The sequence below is a fragment of the Phyllobates terribilis genome, unplaced genomic scaffold, assembly GCF_046119375.1.
Source record: "Phyllobates terribilis strain yellow unplaced genomic scaffold, ASM4611937v1 Scaffold_1__5_contigs__length_1240528914, whole genome shotgun sequence".
In the NCBI taxonomy this organism is placed as follows: domain Eukaryota; kingdom Metazoa; phylum Chordata; class Amphibia; order Anura; family Dendrobatidae; genus Phyllobates; species Phyllobates terribilis.
The window spans coordinates 1155441547-1155466463 of NW_027362761.1; the positions used below are offsets into that span (position 1 = coordinate 1155441547).

Consider the following 24917-nt stretch of genomic DNA (forward strand, 5'->3'; position numbering starts at 1 on the left):
TCAGGAAGTAGAAGTCTAAAAAAAAAAGTCCCGGTAGCCAGTGTGAAAATTACTAATTTTTTATTTATGCATTTTTTTTAACTTAAGATTGTGATATACAGAAAAGAAAACATGGAACACAAAATCCTGATTTAAATCATAGGTTATTTTCTGATGATCGCTTTCTTTAACGTTTCCAGTTCCCACCATCCATGTGTGTAAGTCTTGGCAAAAAGATGGTGATGGAGACCATTTTTTTGACCCCACACGATCCCCACAAGTACTGGATGGAACAAAAAAGGTTACATTACATCTCCTTATCTTTGGGGTTGGTGTAGAATAAGACCACAGACCGGCACTGGCCAACGGTACAGAGTCTTGGCATTTTAGGAGACTAGAAAATGAAGGTTCCTATCATAGTGAGACACCAAATAGCTAATCCTATAGAGTAGCACATTCACTAGCATGGCTGTGGAGGAAGTGTGGATAGCATTAAAGAGATTAAAAAAAAGGGCAGAGAGGTGGGATGACATGCAAAAAATGATGGTAGCATCAGGGCCGGTTCCAGGTTAATGCAGGTCTGGGCAACAAAAAGTCTCTATGGGTCCTTAGCGTCTCCAATTGTTCAACCTTGCATTCCAATGGTATACGTTTTTTGTACTTTTCAGTTGACAGAGCTGTAAAAGGTATTTTTTCTTGCAGTATGAGCTGTAGTTTTTGTGGGACCATTTCTGCGGCTCCATTACATTTTGTGGGAGACAAATAAATATATTATATTATAATATATATATATATATATATATATATATATATATATATATATATATATATATATATATATATATATATATATATTTATTTATTTATTTTTTTAAATATTTAATTTTTTTTAACTAGTTTCCATTACAGGACTGAAACCTGTAATCACATGATCACTATAATGTCTCAGTCTATTGTAAAGTTATCGTCTATACCAGGGGTCTCAAACACGCGGACCTTCAGGCTGCTTCATGCGGCCCGCAGGCACCATAGACCCCGATCGCGGCCCGGTCCAGGAGCTGCCGGCAGCTGCGCTTCAGTTCAGTGTATTGCCGCGCAGAGACCGGCTCTCTAGCAGAGGCCAGCAGCTGACATCTGTGTCCCAGCGCAGCAGCGTATGACGTCCCTGACACGCGCAGATGTCAGCTGCTGGCCTCTGATAGGCTGGCCGCTGACACTGGTATTACTGTGCAGAGAGCCGGCAGCTCCTGGACCGGGCCGCGATCGGGCTCTATGGTGCCTGCGGGCCACAGGTGCAGAAATGACGCCGAGGGAACGGAGGACAGGTGAGAAGAATCTTTTTTTTTCTCTTGTATGTGTAGAACGGCACAAGGGACAGTCCTAAAACATGGGGACCAGGCTGGGGACAGTCCTAAAAGATGGTGGGGACCAGGCTGGGGACAGTCCTAAAAGATGGTGGGGACCAGGCTGGGGACAGTCCTAAAAGATGGTGGAGACCAGGCTGGGGACAGTCCTAAAAGATGGGGACCAGGCTGGGGACAGTCCTAAAAGATGGTGGGGAACCGGCTGGGGACAGTATTAAAAGATGGTTCAGACCAGGCTGGGGACAGTCCTAAAAGATGGGGACCAGGCTGGGGACAGTCCTAAAAGAAGGGGACCAGGCTGGGGACAGTCCTAAAAGATGGGGACCAGGCTGGGGACAGTCCTAAAAGATGGGGACCAGGCTGGGGACAGTCCTAAAAGATGGGGACCAGGCTGGGGACAGTCCTAAAAGATGGGGACCAGGCTGGGGACAGTCCTAAAAGATGGGAACCGGTATGTGACATTACGACAAGATGTGGACAAAGATGGGGAACATTACAAGATGTAGACCAGGGTAGGGCACATTAATACAAGATTTTGGCAGAAAAACTTCAAAATAAAGCATGAAAAAATATTTTGCCACTAAAAATGCTGCTTTATATCTAAACTAAAGTAAACACAAAAAAGTGCACGTTTATTATCACCACATCTGTAATGACCCAAGCTATAAAAAATAAAACCGCAAAAATGTTCAAAATGTATATAGAAAAAGAAATGGTATCACTAAAAATGTCACTTTGTCCTGCAAAGAATGCAGCCCCCCCCCCAAATTAATTTTTTTTCCGTGTGCGGCCCATATACCCAGCCGAGTTTGAGACCCCTGGTCTATACGTAGTTGTACAAACATGGAGGACACGGAAGCCATCAGTAAGTCCCACAGCTGCTACAATGGCAGCCCACAATCATGTTAAGGCGAGAGGGGATGGGGGGGGGGCGGGGACACCAATTCCAGTCTCTTAAAGGGAATCTGTCAGAAGGTTTTTGCTATGTAAGCTGAAGACAGCAAGCTGTAGGGGTTAAAACACAGATTTCAGCGATGCCTCTCTTATTCTCCAGAGGTACTCCAGGTGCGCTGAACGGCTGTGGAGAAAATCAAATCTGCCCGAAGATTTCCTCCACTATAAATTTATGCTGAAAACATATAACTCTGCCCTTCACCTCTCCAAACAAACCTACTTTAACAACCTCATCATCTCACTTTCCAATAATCCTAAACGACTCTTTGACACGTTTCATTCTCTCCTCAATCAAACAGCACAGGCCCCGACCACCGACCTCAGCGCTGACGATCTGGCTAACTATTTCAAAGAAAAAATTGACCATATCCGACAGGAAATTTTCTCCCAATCCCCAAATGTTATGCATGCTCCCCCCCGCCACATTGTATCTTGCTCATTTTCTGACTTCGAACCAGTCACGGAAGATGAAGTGATCAGGCTCCTTGCATCTTCTCGCCCTACCACCTGCACCAGCGACCCTATTCCCTCACATCTCCTTCAGTCCCTTGCTCCAGCTGTCACCTCTCACCTAACTAAAATTTTCAACCTTTCCCTCTCATCTGGTATCTTTCCCTCTTCTTTTAAACACGCCAGCATACAACCATTACTTAAAAAACCATCCCTCGACCAGAACTGCACGGCCAACTACAGACCTGTTTCCAATCTTCCCTTTATCTCTAAACTCCTGGAACGCCTGGTCCACTCCCGTCTAATCCGCTATCTCTCAGACAACTCTCTTCTTGACCCTTTACAATCTGGTTTCCGCTCTTTACATTCTACTGAAACTGCCCTCACTAAAGTCTCTAATGATCTAACAGCTAAATCTAATGGTCACTACTCCCTGCTGATTCTCCTGGATCTCTCTGCAGCATTTGACACTGTGGATCACCAGCTCCTCCTCACTATGCTCCGCACTATTGGCCTCAAGGACACGGTTCTCTCTTGGTTCTCCTCTTATCTCTCTGACCGCTCCTTCTCTGTGTCTTTTGCCGGCTCCTCCTCCTCCCTACTTCCTCTTACTGTCGGGGTTCCTCAAGGATCAGTCCTAGGCCCCCTTCTTTTCTCCTTATACACCGCTCCTATTGGACAAACAATCAGTAGATTCGGTTTTCAGTACCATCTCTATGCTGATGACACCCAATTATACACCTCTGCTCCGGACATCACCCCTGCATTACTACAAAAGACCAGTGATTGTCTTTCTGCTGTGTCTAACATTATGTCCTCCCTCTACCTAAAACTGAATCTGTCAAAAACTGAACTACTCGTCTTTCCTCCCTCCATTAATCTACCTGTGCCCGATATTGCCATCTCCGTTTGTGGCTCAACCATTACTCCCCAGCTACAAGCCCGCTGTCTTGGGGTCATTTTTGATTCAGATCTTTCTTTCACTCCTCACATCAAATCACTCGCTCGTTCATGTCATCTACACCTCAAAAACATCTCAAGAATCAGGACTTTTCTCACCTTTGACTCGGCAAAAACTCTTACTGTCGCTCTTATTCATTCTCGTCTTGACTATTGCAACGCTCTACTAATCGGTCTCCCTCTTACTAAACTCTCCCCTCTCCAATCCGTCCTGAACGCAGCAGCCAGGATCATATTCCTCGCCAACCGCTACTCAGATGCCTCTTACCTGTGCCAGTCATTGCATTGGTTACCCATCCAATATAGAGTTCGTTTTAAACTTATCACGCTTACCCACAAAGCGCTCCATGCTTCAGTACCCCCCTACATCTCCTCCCTTGTCTCAGTCTACCACCCTACACGTGACCTCCGTTCTGCAAATGACTTGAAACTAAAATCCTCCATAATCCGAACTTCCCACTCCCGTCTCCAAGATTTCTCGCGTGCTGCGCCAATTCTCTGGAATGCACTACCCAGGACAGTTCGATTAATTCCCAATACCCACAGTTTCAAGCGAACCCTAAAAACACATTTCTTTAGACTGGCGTATCACCTAAACACACTCTGTCCATCCCAGCTTTCCCCCATATTAAAATCTTCTTCAACTTCGGGTTCAAACCAACCATGCACATAAAAGCCTCTGTCAGGACTATACACATACTGGCTGGCGACCAGTCCATGTATTATTATTTATCCTATTCAGTATATCAAGGCTGCATTATACAATATATGTACTTTTTACCTTTTGTGTCTCCCCCACTTCCTCATAGACTGTAAGCTCGCGAGCAGGGCCCTCACTCCGTTCGATATGAGATATGCTTATTCTGTATTGTCTGTATAAGTCCCCCCTAAAATTTGTAAAGTGCTGCGGAATATGTTGGCGCTATAAAAATAAACTTATTATTATTATTATTATTATCAAGCTCTGGTTTTGTTTGCTTACAATGATTGTTTTAGCACCAGGAGGTTATCATTGATGGGACACCTCCTGTGATAAGCAGCTCACTGTCTATGAACATTGTATATACAAAGCCTGGTGTGGGCGGGGTTAGCTTTCTCAGCTCTGCTTCACTGCTAAATCTAAAAGCTCTGATTGTGTGAGAACGGGTGCACCCAGTAAACTAAGTGATACCTTGTTGAATTCAACTTCTCTTTGCCTACATGAGGCTGCTCTCAGATGTGGCAGCAAAAATATGACTGACAGATTCCCTTTAAATGACAACGTCCCAATTAACATTGACAACCTGGTGGAATTTCTAGCTCTGATCGCAGCAGATAGATTCAAGTGCCAGCTGTTTAAGAAAGCCGGCACTCATGCTTTATAGAGCAGACTCCTGAGCGCGCTACATACATAGTACGTACATCCGCAATAGATGCATGGTGAATACTGCAAATTGAAACCTGGGCAGAGTGGTCTCCCAGGTGTAGTGGGCCTCAAAACTCGCCTGGGTTCATCGGGTGCTGGCACGGCCTTGATTAGCGGCCTCATACTCCTTTCTGGTCTCTTAGCGAGCAGACCAACGCCACAAGAAGTTGACCCCAAAAAGAAAATAAATGTAGCAATTGCAGTCACAGTGTAGCTTGTAATTCATTTATTTTAGGAAATGAATAATTCCTCTTCATCCTTTATGACATTTGCACTAACCTAGGAAGGTAAAATACAAATTACATGTGCTCTAAAGCAAGAATACTCTCGAGGTTCTGCATTCATGGCCGCAATTTACACTGAATCTGAAGCCTATGAGATCATCCTATTTGGAATGTAATAATTTTAGTAGGGAGGTACGAGAAACGTTACTCACAGCGGTGAGTATCTTGATAAACAGAGCCTTAATGGATTCTCGGGATTAGCTTAATGTAAGAATAACAACTTTCCAGTTACATTATTCGGCTCAATACCCGAGTGTTTCCCAAGGTCTGAGCTTATGAATGGACCCACCAACATTTCTTAAGGAGGTTCTGAAAATGAATGTTTACCCGGAGTATAAAATGAAACACATAATGCAGTGTTTTGTTAGGTCCATAAATTGTGCTTGATGCCAGCGCTCAAATTAACACTCTCCTGCCACCTCTAACAGGAAGGAGACGCTTTCAGAACATCCTGCATTTACTTATGAAAACCATTCTGTGCACTTCTCCATGCAAACCTTACCAATTCATTCTAGAAGCCAATTCACTGAAAGTCTCACCCAAGACAAAGCTCTAGCACACTTCTAACATTTCTGTTAACCATTAAGATATAGTATATACGTATACATGTGAAATGGTGCCTGTAATCTGATCTCATCTGACAGATGTGTTAACGAGACATTTTACTAATCACTTTATTAATTACGCTGTCCTACCTCGGAAAAATCACTACTATGTGCCGGCCACTGGGTGTCTCCCCTTCTGTGCAACTTGCTGTCACTGCCTGTTGTGAAGTGTAATCCGTCTCCAGCAGCAGAGACACCAGGAGAGGTTACAGGAAGTGGAGGTGTAAGTTTTGTATCTCTGCTCCCGCTCTCCCGTCTCTCTGCTCCCGCTCTCCAGTCTGTTACGTCACTCTCTGCTCCCGCTCTCCAGTCTGCTATATATCTCTAATGCTCCTGCTCTCCTGCCTGCTATGTCTCTCTGCTCCTGATCTCCTGTCTACTAGGTCTCTCTGCTCCTGCTCTCCAGCCTGCTATATATCTCTATGCTCCTGCTCTCCTGCCTGCTGTCTCTCTGCTCCTGATCTCCTGTATACTAGGTCTCTCTGCTCCTGCTCTCCAGCCTGCTATATATCTCTATGCTCCTGCTCTCCTGCCTGCTGTCTCTCTGCTCCTGATCTCCTGTCTACTATGTCTCTCTGCTCCTGCTCTCCTGCCTGCTATATATCTCTATGCTCCTGCTCTCCTGCCTGCTGTCTCTCTGCTCCTGATCTCCTGTCTACTATGTCTCTCTGCTCCTGCTCTCCTGCCTGCTATATATCTCTATGCTCCTGCTCTCCTGTCTGCTAAACTGCATATGGAAAAGTCAGCTTTCACTTCTGGGCAGCCAAGCCAATAGACAATCGCAGAAGCAACAATGCATGCTGGGAATAGAGGAGGGAAAAAGTCCCAGCTAGCAGACAAGTGAAAATAGTAACCATGAACAGGCTGTAGCTCCAAAGTATGTAACAGAGCAGAAGATGAAAAACAACTTGCTTTTAGTAAATTTGGGGGGAGGAGTTCTGCAGCACAATAGGTGAAGATTAAAAAGGGAACAGATCATGAGATTCCTGCTGTCCAAACCATGCAGCTGTGAACATTTTACTCTGAAAACTGTGGTATTTCAGAGAAAACACTTTAAAAAGCTGGCACGGATGACTAGTCCAAGACTGGTCAACAGCAACTTTGTCTTACCTAGACGGGGAATATAAGTAATATATTCTGTGAAAGGAGGGGGTTATTTTTTGCTGTTTTTGTTTTTTATGCCCACCACCCTTCATGAGCTCCCCAATCACCCTGCTGTTTTTTTTACTAATTTTGGGCACAAATCTAACGCTGACGTTCAAAGGCCGGAGCAGCAGCTCATCAAACTCTCTTGCTTCTCGTTATGCAATATTTTGGTCCAATGTAAAACAACAGATGAGCCGGGGCTGGAACTGGGTGAAAGAAACATTACTTTATTGACAACGCATTTCCGGAGTAAACCATTCCCGTCCTCAGGTTAGATCCATTGATAAAGCACTTTGAGAGCAAAAAAAACAAAAAAAGAAGGATCCTTTAATCATCTACACCAGCTACTTTTCAGCTCTAGGAAGATTTTCGAGCTTCAAGCTTTTGGATTTGTACATAGATATTATATATTTGAAGTCTGGCCAGAAGTGGTCTTTATGGAAAAATATGGCTAAAAAGCTATACCTTTGACATATGTATTTATGTGTATGTAACGTGGAAGGTATGGCTTTATATGTGCAATTCTTCCACAAAGATCACTTCCGGCCAGACTTTTCTGAACAGTGGTTGATGGCACTACTGAACATCTTCCGATCTCGAGGTATAAGGTGTCTCATCTGCTGCACTAAGTTTGCTTGGCCGATCACTACATCCATAGTCCTGAACGTTGTCTATGTCGTGGTGCTTCTTCATAAGAGATTGAACAGCACATCTTAATACCCCAGTCTGCTTTGAAACCTTTGCTTGGGAGACGCCTTGCTGATGCAGTATAACTACCCTGCAACATGTTGCTGTGCTCTGTCTTACCATGGTGAATGACCTGTGACATGAAACGGTCTTTCACACCCTCTCCTTTATAGCATAGTTTGGCTACTCCTCACCAAGTTTTAAGCCTCCTACATAGTGGTTTCTGTTTCAGTTAATGTTTCAACCGACATATGATAATGATCATTATCACCTGTTTGGTATAATTGGCTACTCATACACCCGACTACAATCCCGCAAAATCTCAGACTCTGTGCAAGTATACCTAAAATACCTGGTGCGGTTTAAAAGGCAAAGGGCCAGTCACATCAAATATTGATCTCTTTTGTTCATTCTTTTTACATTTTGTAAATTAATAAAAATAAACCCATTAACACCTATATTTTTCAAAGCATTCGAATTCACAAAAAAATAATAGTATAATAAAAAAAATATATATATATATATATATATATATATATATATATATATATATATAATAATGAGACGAAATGTGTGTCCCAAGCTTTAAGCTAAGCCAATTATTGACAACTTAGTTTCTGAGAGAAGTGTTATACTCATAGATCACGGCTGAAAGCTGAAAACTCCAGTTACAAAGTACATTAGCGCGTAACCTTTAAACTTCACGGTGTAACAGAGCATCGCTTTTTGCAGGGAGATATCCATACTAAGACGATCAATCAATGTTGCAGAGTACATCCAGTCAACATTCTTAATTAGGGTTGACACTCTCCTCTCCTTGCCCCCGTCTGTCAAGACGACTGTTTAAAAATCTGACTTATTAGTCCATATTAGAGACTAGGAGAACAGGTCTGGTTAATATCCTTATGGTGAATCCATTCATCCATACGTGGTACACTGGTGCCTGATAATTCCTACCCTCGTAGAGGTTGTAGATAACCACTGCCCTGAGACACGGGGGGCTATCAATCAATGGACGTGCAGCTCCCATGCATCCTGGGCTAATATCTGTTTATAATATCTCTGCTGGGAATGTCGGCCTGACACTTTTGGAGGCATCTTAGAGAGTGAACAGGCGAGGCAGGCAGGGTTACTTAAGAACACGAAAATAAGCTGAAGGAAAGCATGTTTGTAACAGGTATGATGTAGAAAGTGCCTTATGGCGATGAGTGTCAGATCAGTGGGGGTCAGACTCCGGGACCTCCATAGTTACTGGAATGGGGGGGGGGGGGTCAATGCATCCAGTTCACAGTAATGTGGTTTGCCGTGGATGGGGGGAGGCGGATGCGAAAATCGGGCAGGTCTATAACAGCGAACATTTGTGATGCACTATTCTCACACAATCCAACCTCATCCCCCAACTCTTTAGACCCCCCAAACACAGACTAATATCGGCCTAACCTGTCGACAGTCTAACGTGTATGGGGGATACGGACGAGTGATGGTCGGGAGAGATGTGGATCACACATGTTCGATTTTGGACTGCCGAGAGACGGCCAGTCACGGGAGAGACTGCTAATTAAAGACATCTAATGTGCATGGAGGCCTTAGTAGAGTCAATTTTATAGGAATCAAATTACCCTCACACTGCATTTTTGAGGTAGGGGAGGACATCAAATTAAGCCAAGGAAAGCCACAGAATATATGACTTCAATGCAGATTTAGTCCATGGTCAGAATCGAATCCAGGACCCCAGGACACCAGTACAAACAACGAGGAATGATCGGCACAATACTAGAAGTCACAACAGACACCAGAAATATGAAAGAAAATGGAATAGACAAACATGGACGGCAATCTGATCAAAGCAACATTGTATCTTCACCAATAAGATATGGTGGCACAGTACGTGGCACTGCCACAATCATATGGGAACCACTGGGGCAAATAATGCAGTGAAGAAGCTAACGCCTCTTATATGTCTCCAGGGGTCGGACCTGCACCCGTCATACGCTAATGGTCTCCGACAATATCAGAAGCCACATTTAAAGCGTATCTATAAAAAAAAAACACAACACCACCACTTGACATAGTAACTTATCAGAAGTTTTGACCAATGGTGGTCTTGGGGCTGAGACCCCCACTGATCGCTAAAAGAAAAAAACAAAAAAGTGATCAGCCGAGCGTTGTTCCCCTTTGTTTCTTATCCTCCACAGGAGAGGCGATAACCTGTTGATCGCTGGGCACTTCTGTCCCCTTAAGAATACACAAGCAGACAAGCAGTGCACCTCCTGTACCGCCGCTCCATTCATTCCCTATGCGGCTGCTGAGCGCGGTCCTTGGCATTTTCGGGCCTATAGAGAATGAATGGCGTGGCGGTCGGGCATGGGCACTGCTGCTCTATTCTTAAGGGAATAAAAGTGCCTCGTGTGGGATAAAAATCCCTGATCCGCCAATCGCTGCGTGTCCCAGCCGTCAGAAAGTGATCACATATCCTGTAGACAATCCCTTCAAATGCATATATATTTGTCTAAACATATTGTACAACTGGTTTCATTAACAATTTTACACCATTTGTCTCCTATAGTCCTTTGCGTTGCACGGTCTATGGCAGCAGAAGGAGCTAACGGAGAATCTGTCAGTTAGCTTGTTCTGACTGTAGTTTATCACCCTTATCTTTGTTCTTCTGAGCCCATAGCTGATTTATGACCGCATGCTCAATGAGCTCTTCTCTTCCTCCTTATCAGCTCATCTCAGTTCATTTATCACCACAAACTCCCAGTAAGAAAGAGCTCACCAATGGACCCTCAGTTAACTCATTCTGTATCCAGCAATAAACAATGCAACACAGACGCTAAAGTAGGCAAATGGCGCAAAATGTTAAATTATTATTATTATAGCGCCATTTATTCCATGGTGCTTTACATGTGAAAAGGAGTATACATAAAAAAAAATTAAATTAAACTATATATTTGTAAAAAATATATCAATAGAAAATTGCCTCCAAAGAGGACCATGTACTTAAAATCTAATAGTATTGTGGGCTGTAATAAATAAATTATTATTATTTTTGTATTTTTTTATTGTTATTTTGTTTTATTTTTATTATTATTTTGAGTAATTTTATATTTTACATCAATACAAAATGATAAATAATAATAAAAAGAAAACAAAAATAAAAATAATAAAATAATAATAAAAAATATATAATAATAATAATAAAAACAACAGCATGAAGTTAATTTGTTCCAGAGAGCGTTTCTAACCGACTTTAGGTTGATGACTTGGAAACCTATAGAGTTGCCCTTTATTTCGAGTACCGTATATACCACAAATACAAGTCTTCACATTGGACTTACTTTTATTGCCTACAAGAGCAACAAACGGTTGGGTTTCTGATTCTTCATTTACTTTCTTTACCATAGAAAACCAATCCTCTAGGTTCTCGAAGCTCTGATAGTTGGTGATGTCGTAGACCAGGAGAACGCCCTGAAAGAGATGGAGATCCGAGTATCATAGTTATTACATAGGGAAAGAATATAGACGGCGGGGTAAGACGCAGAGCCACAAGTCCGGTGCCGTCTATTCATTCTGCAACTATGAGACGGATACACAGTGCAGCCGGAGGGACTGTAGACACCCAGATATCTACGCTGTTTACATCTCATGACAAACATTAATGATCGGGGAGCATCAGCGGGATTATCGGAGGTTATCTGTAGGTGGTGGAGGCACTAACAAACACCAGCTTAGTATCAGATAATGGCTTCAACACAGATAAGAGCACAACTGCTGAGTAACATCAGGATCCATGGAGATTGGGAGGATCGGAGGAGAAATAGTCTATGATCAGGAAGATGGAGTGCTATTAAATAGGTGCAGGGGTCCTGCCTCAGATCAATACAGAGCAGAGGGGCTGGGAGGTGGGATGGAGGCCATTAATGCTGGTTCTGGTTCTCATAGACCCAGGTGATACATGATAATCTGGTTGTCTTCAATCCAATGAGAACCAGTAACCCAACTTGTGGCAGAAGGGAGAGTCAGTTGAGGGACCGCAATCACTGAAGTATTGCAGAGAGCAGGAGTGGTAGCTGAAGTGCCTGCAAGACAGGAACGGTGTCTCTCAGAGGAGCTGAGGACTAAGGGCGGTGCAGGCGGTAAGTGCAGGAAAGAGCCCGCGATTACCACTGATTGACTAAGTCTCAATGCTCCGCCTCCATCCAGTCCTGCGCTGTCCTGCTCCTCACTACAGTCCTGCTCCTTCCTCCAGTCCTGCTCCTCCCTCCAGTCCTGCTCCTCCCTCCAGCCCTGCTACTCCTTATAGGTCCTGCTCCATCCTCCAGTCTTGCTCCTCCCTCAAGACCTGCCCTGTCCTGCTCCTCCCTCCAGTCCTGCTCCTCCCTCCAGTCCTGCTCCTCCCTCCAGTCTTGACCCTCCCTCCAGTCCTGTGCTGTCCTGCTCCTCCCTGCAGTCCTGCACGGTCCTGCTCCTTCCTCCAGTCCTGCACGGTCCTGCTCCTTCCTCCAGTCCTGCACTGTCCTGCTCCTTCCTCCAGTCCTGCACTGTCCTGCTCCTTCCTCCAGTCCTGCACTGTCCTGCTCCTTCCTCCAGTCCTGCACTGTCCTGCTCCTTCCTCCAGTCCTGCACTGTCCTGCTCCTTCCTCCAGTCCTGCACTGTCCTGTACTGTCCTGCTCCTTCCTCCAGTCCTGCACTGTCCTGCTCCTTCCTCCAGTCCTGCACTGTCCTGCTCCTTCCTCCAGTCCTGCACTGTCCTGCTCCTTCCTCCAGTCCTGCACTGTCCTGCTCCTTCCTCCAGTCCTGCACTGTCCTGCTCCTTCCTCCAGTCCTGCACTGTCCTGCTCCTTCCTCCAGTCCTGCTCCTCCCTCCAGTCTTGCTCCTCCATATAGGTCCTGCACTGTCCTGCTCCTCCCTCCAGACCATCCCTGTCCTGCTCCTCCCTCCAGTCCTGCACTGTCCTGCTCCTCCCTCCAGTCTTGACCCTCCCTCCTGTCCTGCGCTATCCTACTCCTCCCTCCAGTCCTGACCCTCCCTCCAGTCCTGTGCTATCCTACTCCTCCCTCCAGTCCTGCGCTGTCCTGCTCCTTCCTCCAGTCTTGACCCTCCCTCCAGTCCTGCTCCTTCCTCCAGTCCTGACTCTCCCTCCAGTCCTGCGCTGTACTGCTCCTCCCTCCAGTCCTGCTCCTCCCTCCAGTCTTGACCCTCCCTCCAGTCCTGCGCTGTCCTGCTCCTCCCTCCAGTCCTGCGCTGTCCTGCTCCTTCCTCCAGTCCTGACCCTCCCTCCAGTCCTGCACTGTCCTGCTCCTCCCTCCAGTCTTCACCCTCCCTCCAGTCCTGCGCTGTCCTGCTCCTTTCTTCAGTCCTGCTCCTCCCTCCAGTCCTGCGCTGTCCTGCTCCTTCCTCCAGTCCTGACCCTCCATCCAGTCCTGCGCTGTCAGGCTCCTTCCTCCAGTTCTGACCCTCCCTCCAGTCCTGCGCTGTCAGGCTCCTTCCTCCAGTTCTGACCCTCCCTCCAGTCCTGCGCTGTCAGGCTCCTTCCTCCAGTTCTGACCCTCCCTCCAGTCCTGCGCCGTCCTGCTCCTTCCTCCAGTCCGGACCCTCCCTCCAGTCCTGCGCTGTCCTGCTCCTTCCTCCAGTCCTGACCCTCCCTCCAGTCCTGCGCTGTCCTGCTCCTTCCTCCAGTCCTGAGCTGTCCTGCTCCTTCCTCCAGTCCTGACCCTCCCTCCAGTCCTGCGCTGTCCTGCTCCTTCCTCCAGTCCTGCCCTCCCTCCAGTCCTGCGCTGTCCTGCTCTGTCCTGCTCCTTCCTCTAGTCCTGAGCCGTCCTGCTCCTCCCTCCAGTCCTGCTCCTCCCTCCAGTCCTGCTCCTCCCTCCAGTCCTGCTCCTCCCTCCAGTCCTGTGCTGTCCTGCTCGTTCCTCCAGTCCTATGCTGTCCTGCTCCTCCCTCCAGTTCACTACTGCAGCGTTATCTGTGAGTGTTTGCACTACGCATGAGCAATGGGAAACTTTTTTTTTTTTTTTGGGGAAGGAGGGACATGAACCATGCTTTTTTTTAAACTATGGATGATTAGCAACCCAGACCCCAAAAGCGATTTGCCAAGGACATCCCAGTATGCTGAAAAAGTACGCAGATCTGTACTGATGAAGGGTAAGAACCCCCAAAACAATTTTTTTTTCTCATGGAACATTTGAACATGATTGCCCCCAAAGCTTTGTTAGAAAGGATCTGTCATCAGGTAAAAAATATAGTTCAAAAAGCCTCGGCACTCAAATGTCCTTTGTAAGGGAAGATTTATTGTGGAACTTAATCTGCACACAGAAATAACACAAAACGTTTCGGTCTTAATGACCTTCTTCAGTTGACAGTTAGTCAACTGGTGCCCTGGTGCATAGTATGCTCCTCTCCAGCACACTGTACTCCTCCCCTGGTGTATAGTATGCTCCTCTCCTGCACATTGTACTCCTCCCCTGGAGTATAGTATGCTCCTCTACCGCTCATTGTGCTCCTCCCCTGGTGCATAGTATGCTCCTCTCCAGCACATTGTGCTCCTCCCCTGGTGCATAGTATGCTCCTCTCCCGCACATTATGCTCCTCCCCTGGTGTATAGTATGCTCCTCTCCTGCACATTGTACTCCTCCCCTGGAGTATAGTATGCTCCTCTCCCACACATTGTACTCCTCCCCTGGAGTATAGTATGCTCCTCTCCCGCTCATTGTGCTCCTCCCCTGGTGCATAGTATGCTCCTCTCCAGCACATTGTGCTCCTCCCCTGGTACATAGTATGCGCCTCTCCCGCACATTGTGCTCCTCCCCTGGTGCATAGTATGCTCCTCTCCCGCACATTATGCTCCTCCCCTGGTGTTATAGTATGCTCCTCTCCCGCACATTGTGCTCCTCCCCTGGTGCATAGTATGCTCCTCTCCCGCACATTATGCTCCTCCCCTGGTGTTATAGTATGCTCCTCTCCTGCACATTGTACTCCTCCCCTGGTGCATAGTATGCTCCTCTCCCGCACATTGTGCTCCTCCCCTGGTGTTATAGTATGCTCCTCTCCCACACATTGTGCTCCTCCCCTGGTGTTATAGTATGCTCCTCTCCCACACATTGTGCTCCTCCCCTGGTGCATAGTATGCTCCTCTCCCGCACATTGTTCTCCTCCCCTGGTGCATAGTATGCTCCTCTCCCGCACATTGTACTCCTCCCCTGGTGCATAGTATGCTCCTCTCCCGCACATTGTGCTCCTCCCCTGGTGCATAGTATGCTCCTCTCCAGCACATTATGCTCCTCCCCTGGTGCATAGTATGCTCCTCTCCCGCACATTATGCTCCTCCCCTGGTGTTATAGTATGCTCCTCTCCCGCACATTGTGCTCCTCCCCTGGTGCATAGTATGCTCCTCTCCCGCACATTATGCTCCTCCCCTGGTGTTATAGTATGCTCCTCTCCTGCACATTGTACTCCTCCCCTGGTGCATAGTATGCTCCTCTCCCGCACATTGTGCTCCTCCCCTGGTGCATAGTATGCTCCTCTCCCGCACATTGTGCTCCTCCCCTGGTGCATAGTATGCTCCTCTCCCGCACATTGTGCTCCTTCCCTGGTGTTATAGTATGCTCCTCTCCCACACATTGTGCTCCTCCCCTGGTGTTATAGTATGCTCCTCTCCCACACATTGTGCTCCTCCCCTGGTGTTATAGTATGCTCCTCTCCCACACATTGTGCTCCTCCCCTGGTGCATAGTATGCTCCTCTCCCGCACATTGTTCTCCTCCCCTGGTGCATAGTATGCTCCTCTCCTGCACATTGTACTCCTCCCCTGGTGCATAGTATGCTCCTCTCCCGCACATTGTGCTCCTCCCCTGGTGCATAGTATGCTCCTCTCCCGCACATTGTGCTCCTCCCCTGGTGTTATAGTATGCTCCTCTCCCACACATTGTGCTCCTCCCCTGGTGTTATAGTATGCTCCTCTCCCACACATTGTGCTCCTCCCCTGGTGTTATAGTATGCTCCTCTCCCACACATTGTGCTCCTCCCCTGGTGTTATAGTATGCTCCTCTCCCACACATTGTGCTCCTCCCCTGGTGCATAGTATGCTCCTCTCCCGCACATTGTACTCCTCCCCTGGTGCATAGTATGCTCCTCTCCCGCACATTGTGCTCCTCCCCTGGTGCATAGTATGCTCCTCTCCAGCACATTATGCTCCTCCCCTGGTGCATAGTATGCTCCTCTCCCGCACATTGTGCTCCTCCCCTGGTGCATAGTATGCTCCTCTCCCGCACATTGTGCTCCTCCCCTGGTGCATAGTATGCTCCTCTCCCGCACATTGTGCTCCTCCCCTGGTGTTATAGTATGCTCCTCTCCCACACATTATGCTCCTCCCCTGGTGTTATAGTATGCTCCTCTCCCGCACATTATGCTCCTCCCCTGGTGTTATAGTATGCTCCTCTCCCACACATTATGCTCCTCCCCTGGTGTTATAGTATGCTCCTCTCCCACACATTGTGCTCCTCCCCTGGTGTTATAGTATGCTCCTCTCCCACACATTATGCTCCTCCCCTGGTGTTATAGTATGCTCCTCTCCCGCAGATTGTGCTCCTCCCCTGGTGTTATAGTATGCTTCTCTCCCGCAGATTGTGCTGGGGAGGAGCATACTGAGGGTAAACTGATTAAATTTGCTGATTACACAAAGTTAGGATGGATAGCTAATACCAGAGAAGAGAGAGAGGATTCAAATAGATCTAAACAATCTCTCTGTAGGGATAGACTGAAAGAATATAGGTGTTATGGTATAGTAGGAGCTGGATCTGCTGCTGTAGGTTAGGTAATGGAAGGAGGATACCTCTTAGTGATCCAGGTAATGCTGGTTTCAGTAGTTCTAGAGAGGAAGGGGATGGTGGCATTGGGTGTCACTCAAATTGCACTGTGCAGATGAAGTATAGTAAATCCTTCAAAAAGGTGTACTTACTAGTAGAAGTCAGTGACTGTCCAACGGCAGGGCTGAGCTGGTAGTGGTGAGTAGCGGCGCGGGCGCGGCGCCCCTTCATGTTCAATCACAATGCGGGCTTTAAGAAGGGCGCCCGTCACAGTCCCTGAGCACGGCCTCCCATAAGCAAGGCGCAGCCCGCGCCGCTACTCACCACTACCAGCTCAGCCCTGCCGTTGGACAGTCACTGACTTCTACTAGTAAGTACACCTTTTTGAAGGATTTACTATACTTCATCTGCACAGTGCAATTTGAGTGACACCCAATGCCACCATCCCCTTCCTCTCTAGAACTACTGAAACCAGCATTACCTGGATCACTAAGAGGTATCCTCCTTCCATTACCTAACCTACAGCAGCAGATCCAGCTCCTATTATACCATAACACCTATATTTTTTCAGTCTATCCCTACAGAGATCTCACTCCTGGTCTTAAGAATAGCCTAAATCCTCGACCCCTACATCAGCCAGCAGCAAGTAAGGTTTTCTGGTGTATCTCTATGTACTCTGTACCATGACTACTTTATATTTTCTTACCTTCAACTTGTACGAGTTTGTTTCTCCCCTTTCTCCTCCCCTTTTCCAGTTCCTGGTGCTCTATACGTCCACCTAACAAACTTGGAATTTTTTTCTATGATTTTGTATGATTTGCTTAATTATTGTTTAATGTGTTATTTTCCTATGTAATTTCACGATTAATTGTTTATTATTTTCACATTGTACTCATACAATTATCCTCTCTTTGCAGTAGCGACTGGATTGAATAAGGCCAATTTAGGCCGAAACGTCCCAATATATTGTCGCCACTCATCACTGGTCTGATTAATCTGATTTATGCTGTATCAATAAATTACATATTTATCACAACTAAGAGAGTGCGATGAATTAACGCTAATACATTGTCTTGGGTTCACCAGTACATTGCATCTGCACCTCGCCTAATGACAGAGTGCATGCCAATTTATCTACTTACTCCTCTTTGGTCAGACATCATCTGGAATACTGTGTCCAGTTTTGGGCACCACATTTTAAAAGACATGAAGAAACTGGAGCAAGTTCAGAGAAAAGCAACCAATATGGTGACCGGTCGGCAAACAATGTCCTATGAGGAACGGTTGCAGGATCTGGGAATGTTTAGCTTGCAAAAGAGAAGACTGAGAGGAGACTTAATAGCTGTCTACAAATATCTCAAGGGCTGTCACATTGTAGAGAGATCAGCTTTATTCTCATTTGCACAAAGAAAGACTAGAAGCAATGGAATGAAACTGAAAGGGAGAAGATACAGATTAGATATTAGAAAAAAACTTTTTGACAGTTAGGGTGATTAATGAGTGGAACAGGCGGCCACGAGAGGTGGTGAGTTCCCCTTCAATGGACGTCTTCAAACAGAGGCTGGACAGACATCTGTCTGAGATGATCTAGTGAATCCTGCATTGAGCAGGGGGTTAGGCACGATGACCCTGGAGGTCCCCTCCAACTTTAACATTCTATGATTCTATACCCCAGAGTATATCATGTTCCTCCCCCGTACATTCTGCTCCTCCCCTGGTGTATAGTATGCTCCTCTCCCGCATACTCCCCCGGAGTATACTATGCTCCTTCCCTGCATATTGTGCCCCTCCCCCGGAGTACAGTGAGTGCTCCTCCCCCGGAGTACAGTGAGTGCTCCTCCCCCGGAGTACAGTGAGTGCTCCTCCCCCGGAGTACGGCGTGCTCCTCCCCCGGAGTACGGCGTGCTCCTCCCCCGGAGTACGGCGTGCTCCTCCCCCGGAGTACGGCGTGCTCCTCCCCCGGAGTACGGCGTGCTCCTCCCCCGGAGTACGGCGTGCTCCTCCCCCGGAGTACGGCGTGCTCCTCCCCCGGAGTACGGCGTGCTCCTCCCCCGGAATACGGCGTGCTCCTCCCCTGGAGTACGGAGTGCTCCTCTGCCGCACTCAAAGCGGATTACAAACCTGTTGTCTGTGTGATTCTTAAACGTATCTACGATTAGTAGACGTTAGGATAGTCAGGCAGCGGATTATCTCCATCTCCGATGATAGATCTTTATTGAGTGAGATATTAGCTGACAGCCATCTTCTGTGTTAAGTGGCCATACACATGAAATTACCGTTAGCAGTATGTTTGTCAGACAACTAGCTCTGAACTCCATCCACCAACGGCCTAGCTTTCATGCGTTTTCAACAGAGAGAGAAAAGTGCGACTTATCTCCCCTTTAAAAAAAAAAGGGATCAACTGTTGAAATTTCAATGACCGATTTGTCTCTTTTCACCATCCGAAAGACAAGAGTTGGGAGGGCCCACAAACACGTCAGATGGAAAGCAGGTTCAGCTGACTTTCACCTAATTTGTGCACAGGACTTCATGGGAATCTGTCAGCAGGTTTTTGCCAAGTAATCTGAGAGCACCATAATGTAGGTAGATAGACCCTGATTCCAGCAATATGTCACTTACTGGGCTGTGGAGATCATCACTACAGGACTAGATGTCTTGTGCCATGTAGTCCTCCTGTTCAGTATAAGCCCGCTCCCACCACTAATTGTACATTGACAGAAAGCTGCTAATCAGTGGTGGGGTGGGGTTATACACAGCTCAGCATTCAGAAATAAAACAATATTTGTATCAAAAGGACAGCAAGCAACCCAGTAAGTGACACATTGTTGGAATCAGGATCTCAGCCCTAACTCCATGCTGCTCTCAGATTACATAGCAAAACCTGCTGATAGAGTCATTTTAAGCCCAGGAAAATCCACCTGGTCAGCAACTATTGACATACCGTTTTTTTCGGACTTTAAGACGCACTTTTTCCCCCCCCCCAAATGTGGGAGGAAAATGGGGGTGCGTTTTACAGTCTGAATGTAGCTTACCAAGCGGTGGCGGCGGTCACAGGAGGCAGGAGCAGGGTCGCCACTGCAGGAAGCTGGTGGCGGCAGGAATGGGGTGATGCTGCGGGCCCTGGGCTGGGAGGAGGGGGTGTCCCCGCAGTGCGAGGCAGGAGCAGGGTCGCCGCTACGCACATTGACCTCACGGTGTTCTGCAAGAAAATGGTGTTGGCACCTGCGCAGATTTAGATCTCGGTTCAATGGCGAGTCAATCTGCACATGCACCGCCTCCACACCATTTTACTCAAGGCCACGGGGAGATCAATGTGCCCAGCGGGGACTCCGCTCCTGCCTCGCCCCGCCGGGACACCCCCTCTTCCCAGCCCAGGGCCCGCAGCATCGCCCCACTCCTGCTGTCAAATAATGTAAATGTGACCCTGCTCCTACCTACTGTGACCCCGCTTCACGGCTGCCCCCGCCTAGTAAGCTACATTCGGACTGTAAGATGCACCTGTGACCCCTGACATGCCTAATCCTGATGACAGGAAAAAAAAAAAATTTTTAACCTATTTTCTTCCTCTAAACTTGGCGTGCGTCTTATGGTCCGGTGTGTCTTATAGTCCAAAATATACGGTATATAACAAAATGCTGTTGATGGGCATCCTTGAAGTGTTATTGATGGGGGCCCAACCCCGATTAGGAGACTAAAGAGACCACTGTCATAAAAGGGGTATTCCCATCTCTAAGATCCTATCCCAATATGTAGTAGGTGCAATAATAATAATAATAATATCAAATACCTCCAATTAGCGAATAAGGAGAACTATACTACATTTTTATGTCTTTCCTCATGTGCAGGAATTGCAGGACCTTAGGTATCCATGGTTATGATCACTAGCAACTCGCCAGCTCACTATATCAGTGGTTGTGAGCATGGATACCTCAGGTCCTGCAATGCCTGCACATGAGGAAAGAGGCATAGAAAATCAGAAAAACTATACTACATTTCTAATTGGAGACTACTATTGCTGCTGCTGCTGCTACTACATGTTGGGATTAATTAATACACCGTGTGGTGGCCGGATAGCAAGGCTCTCCAATTACAGCATGTAAGTGGCATTATGCCTAACTCTTGATAAACTTACTTTCTTTCTCCCTATGTGCAATATCCTGATTAACTGATCGTATATATTCAATATAAATATAATACAGGCACTTGCATCGTATTTATCTGTTGAAACACTACAGCACTTTGCACTTTGATTGAAACTGCTGCTATTACATTTGGAGTATGGACATTTAGGCACAAGCACTTTGCAAAAAAATGTATTTCCTATCGTACTTATTCATACCTATTGGCACTTTAATTCATTTAGGGATGACTAGAAAATACTTTATACTAAAAAATTATTTGATCATATGCCTTGTTATTTGATTGCTACATTTGGATACCTTTGCTTAATTTTATGTATATTTTATATTTATCTCTAATAAAATTGTAATTTTAACCATTTATTTATGCCTCATTTTAATGGAGACACCATTGGGAGCTCTATTATTGTGTTGATTGATCACTACATATTGGGATAGGATCCTGGAGATGGGAATACCCCTTTAACACATTGGCACCCCTCTACTTTCTATACAACAATCTGAAACACAGCGACACTCAAGTGAATAGGGCTGTGCTACAATTCCCTCCACAATCATTTACCAAGCAGAATTAGCACTAAGTCAGTGTTGTGACTGTTCCTCCTTTCTCAAGATCAATCTCTGACCCTAGCAGCAAGCCGCCGCTTTAGAAGATGGGAATAATCCTTTAAAAGGTGGTTGTGTTGGGCCAGGCTTCCAGTTTTCTTTATTGGGGCAACGTTGTGGAGAGTGACAAGCCAGGCCTGGCATGTCAGAGTGAGGAGACTTCTAGGCCATACATGCTGTTCTGGGAAAATTAAATATGCAAAATTGCCTCTTCAGAGAGGAAAAGGACTAAAACTCTAGCGCCATCTATTGGAAGCAGCGATCCTAAAAGTCAATATTGACTGTTTAACAATCCTTGGCATAGGACTTAGGATAAAAGCCAAACCAGAATCTCAATTTTCGGACATGGTGTTTCGGGGGCATTGCCGCTCATCAGCGCAAAGTATGAGATCTGATTTGGCTAGGTGAGAGGCTTAAGACTGGGATCTAAGGGGTAATGTTTCTCCTTCCTTCACCTAGCCAAATCAGATTTGCATACTTTATTGGGGAAAAATGCCATAAACTGCTCGTTTACCGGATATTAAAAGGGAAATATAGTATTGAATGGATGGTGAATCAAATAAAATTAATGGCCACTAATGAAATACATGGACACACAAAGTCCATAGGATTCAAACTAATAGAAAAGAGTCTGTAAAGCACAAATTCTGCTCTATATCTCCAGTAATTTACATTTACACCACAAGCTCAAATAATCGGTGTAAAATATACCTGGAGTTAAACTGGAACCTGGAAGGTCTCTTTACGATTAAAATAAGAAATGATTATTAGACTTTTTTGTTCCATCTAGGGCGATGTAAATTTAGCCAGAAAATACCCTTTCCTCTCCTCATCCAACTACAGGACTAATATAATTCAACAGACGGCATAAACTTATAGTCTATGGACAGATTTCTGATAATTACAGCAGATATTTATTGGAAATGTCATAAAGCACAAAAAAAAAAAATACCCCTAAGCTGCACGATCCATACAGGCAGCACAGGAAGGAAACATGTTCTCTTCAGATTTGGGAAGTGAAAAATCAACAGCAAAATATATTAGTAGTTTAAAAAAAAATCCCATCCACGTTCTTTGGAAATATTGTCACAGATTCAAAGGGAAAATTAAAATCTACAACAAACACATAATAATTCTCATCAAAATCTGCAATTATCTATGAATTAGATGCAAAATTAAAAATAAAAAAAACTATACAAAACATGTCGTTTTTAAAAATGCAATATAAAAAAGGAGCAGAATGAATAAATAAAAATAAAAAAAATTCTGGCTTCTCCTGGATTATTTTTATCCTTTATGCCATTTAATGCACGAGGTCATTAATTTTATACTTTTAGAATATCACACTTTTACGGATGTAACAATACCAAATAGGCTTTTTATTTTTTCTTTATATATTTCAGCATTTTCAGATTGGGAAGAGATGGGGATTCAAACTTTTATGTTTTCATTATTTTGTTAATGTTTATTTTTTTTTAATACTATTTATTTACTTGTTTAGTCTGAATCTTGATTTCTTCTATATACTGCAATACTTCAGTGTTACAGAATATAGCAAAAATAACAATTTCTTATGAAGGCCAAGGTTTCATGGTGGTAGAAAGATGGTGGCAATGGGGGCCTTCAGTAAGCCCCCCATCTGCCATGGCAATACCTGCCCTTTATTAAGCCGGCTAAAGTGTGACAGACACTGTCTAGTCATCATCAGTAACTGCGATATGAGTTTCTGTCCCCCATACAAGTCCGAGGCGGTTACCAATAAATCACAGCCCAATTTCAATTAGAAAAGAACAACTAAAATATGGTAACATTGTCAGAATATATATTAGGGGATTCGTTGGGCTGATACCTTAATAAAAGTAGGAAAAAAACATTTATAGAAAAGTAGAAAAATTATCAGAAATATATATAAGTGGATAAAACCCCCAGCAGTCCCATAACAAGTTCTCTTCACTTCTTTTCTAGAATTCTGTCGCATCCTAGGATTTCAAGAATTTTTAGAAGCCAGAATAATGTAATGTTACAGCCAATACCAAGCTACATAAAGATATATGCGATATATTACCTTATGAAGGACATAGTGGCAAATTGATTCATTTACACTAAAAATACATGGTAATAAAAGACTAGAAACACTGGTTAAAAAGGAATAATCGGACTTTTAATTTGTATCTGTAGAGTCGCTCTTTTACGACTCCGTCCGCGGCATCCTAGTGGTTTATGATTACTCGCAGGGTGTAGGATCATTGTTAATTTCCTCTTTTACTTATTTCACTTATTTTTCTCCCACTTTCTCTCTCCAGGGGACATGTGCGCTGAAAATTGTACCTGTGGTGTTGATTTCCCAAAAAATCCTCCACTAATTACTGTGATTTTCACATCTGACCCAAGCCACAATGCCTGGAAATGAGAAGCCGTCTCTCCGTAACAGCTGGGGATCTACAAACAGGGCCGATCGCAGTGCTGAACTGGAAAGCCGGGTCAAGACAGCTTTACTGCATCTGTACATAAATCCAAATTATATTAATATTAAACCTTATTGCTCCTTAAAATGGGAGTCTTACTTAGCAGCGTACATTGGATTTGCAATAAAGTAGAAGCGCTCAGGCATGCAACATCCTGGCTGGTGCATTTTATGCTTCTTTTCCTCTGTAAGACATTTTACAAGAATCCCCCCCCCCCCAAAAAAAAAAAACTAGTCTAGAAAGAATAAAAGACTAATGTGCAATTAATATCTCTTTTGTAAAGATGTTGTTGTAAAACTAAGCTAAGTGGAGGAGAGTGAGTGCTTCCATTAATGTGGGGGTCGTTAAAGTACGTTTATTGGGCAGTCTCTTACAGAATTCTTAATAGACGACATTTTACAAAAGTTTCACCTTAAAGAAAAGAACGAAAAACGTCCAGTTATATCGAGACTGTACTGAGAGAGCAAGGAGAGAGACATGAAATGGGAAATGACAAAATAAGGATGCTATAGACATCAGGGAAAAAGAAGAAACTACTAAGAGGCAGAAAAGGATAGAAATAAGAAAGAAAAAAGAAAGAAAATGGGAACGAAAAATAAAAAGAGGATGTGATGGTGAGAAAGATGGAAAATCAAAGAGAGAGAGCACGCGAGGGGAAGGAGAGCGCGCGAGGGGAATGTGTGTGGAGAAGCAAATAGAAAGCGCGAGAAAAAGTGTGGAGAAGGAGAGAGCGAGAAGGAGAGAGCGAGAGCGAGAAGGAGAGAGCGAGAGCGAGAAGGAGAGAGCGAGAGCGAGAAGGAGAGAGCGAGAGCGAGAAGGAGAGAGCGAGAGCGAGAAGGAGAGAGCGAGAGCGAGAAGGAGAGAGCGAGAGCGAGAAGGAGAGAGCGAGAGCGAGAAGGAGAGAGCGAGAGCGAGAGCGAGAAGGAGAGAGCGAGAGCGAGAAGGAGAGAGCGAGAGCGAGAAGGAGAGAGCGAGAGCGAGAAGGAGAGAGCGAGAGCGAGAAGGAGAGAGCGAGAGCGAGAGCGAGAAGGAGAGAGCGAGAGCGAGAAGGAGAGAGCGAGAGCGAGA

General features: G+C 45.5%; 1 protein-coding gene across 2 annotated transcripts in view; it reads right to left on the reverse strand.

The window, feature by feature from the left end:
* The window catches only part of RAB28 (RAB28, member RAS oncogene family), a 158385-nt gene that overhangs the window by 91155 nt on the left and 42313 nt on the right, over positions 1-24917 (reverse strand). For both annotated transcript variants that reach the window (XM_073648580.1, XM_073648588.1), the window contains exon 4: positions 11173-11302. In XM_073648580.1, coding sequence (XP_073504681.1) covers positions 11173-11302 — 130 coding nt within the window. The remainder of the gene's footprint in view (positions 1-11172; positions 11303-24917) is intronic.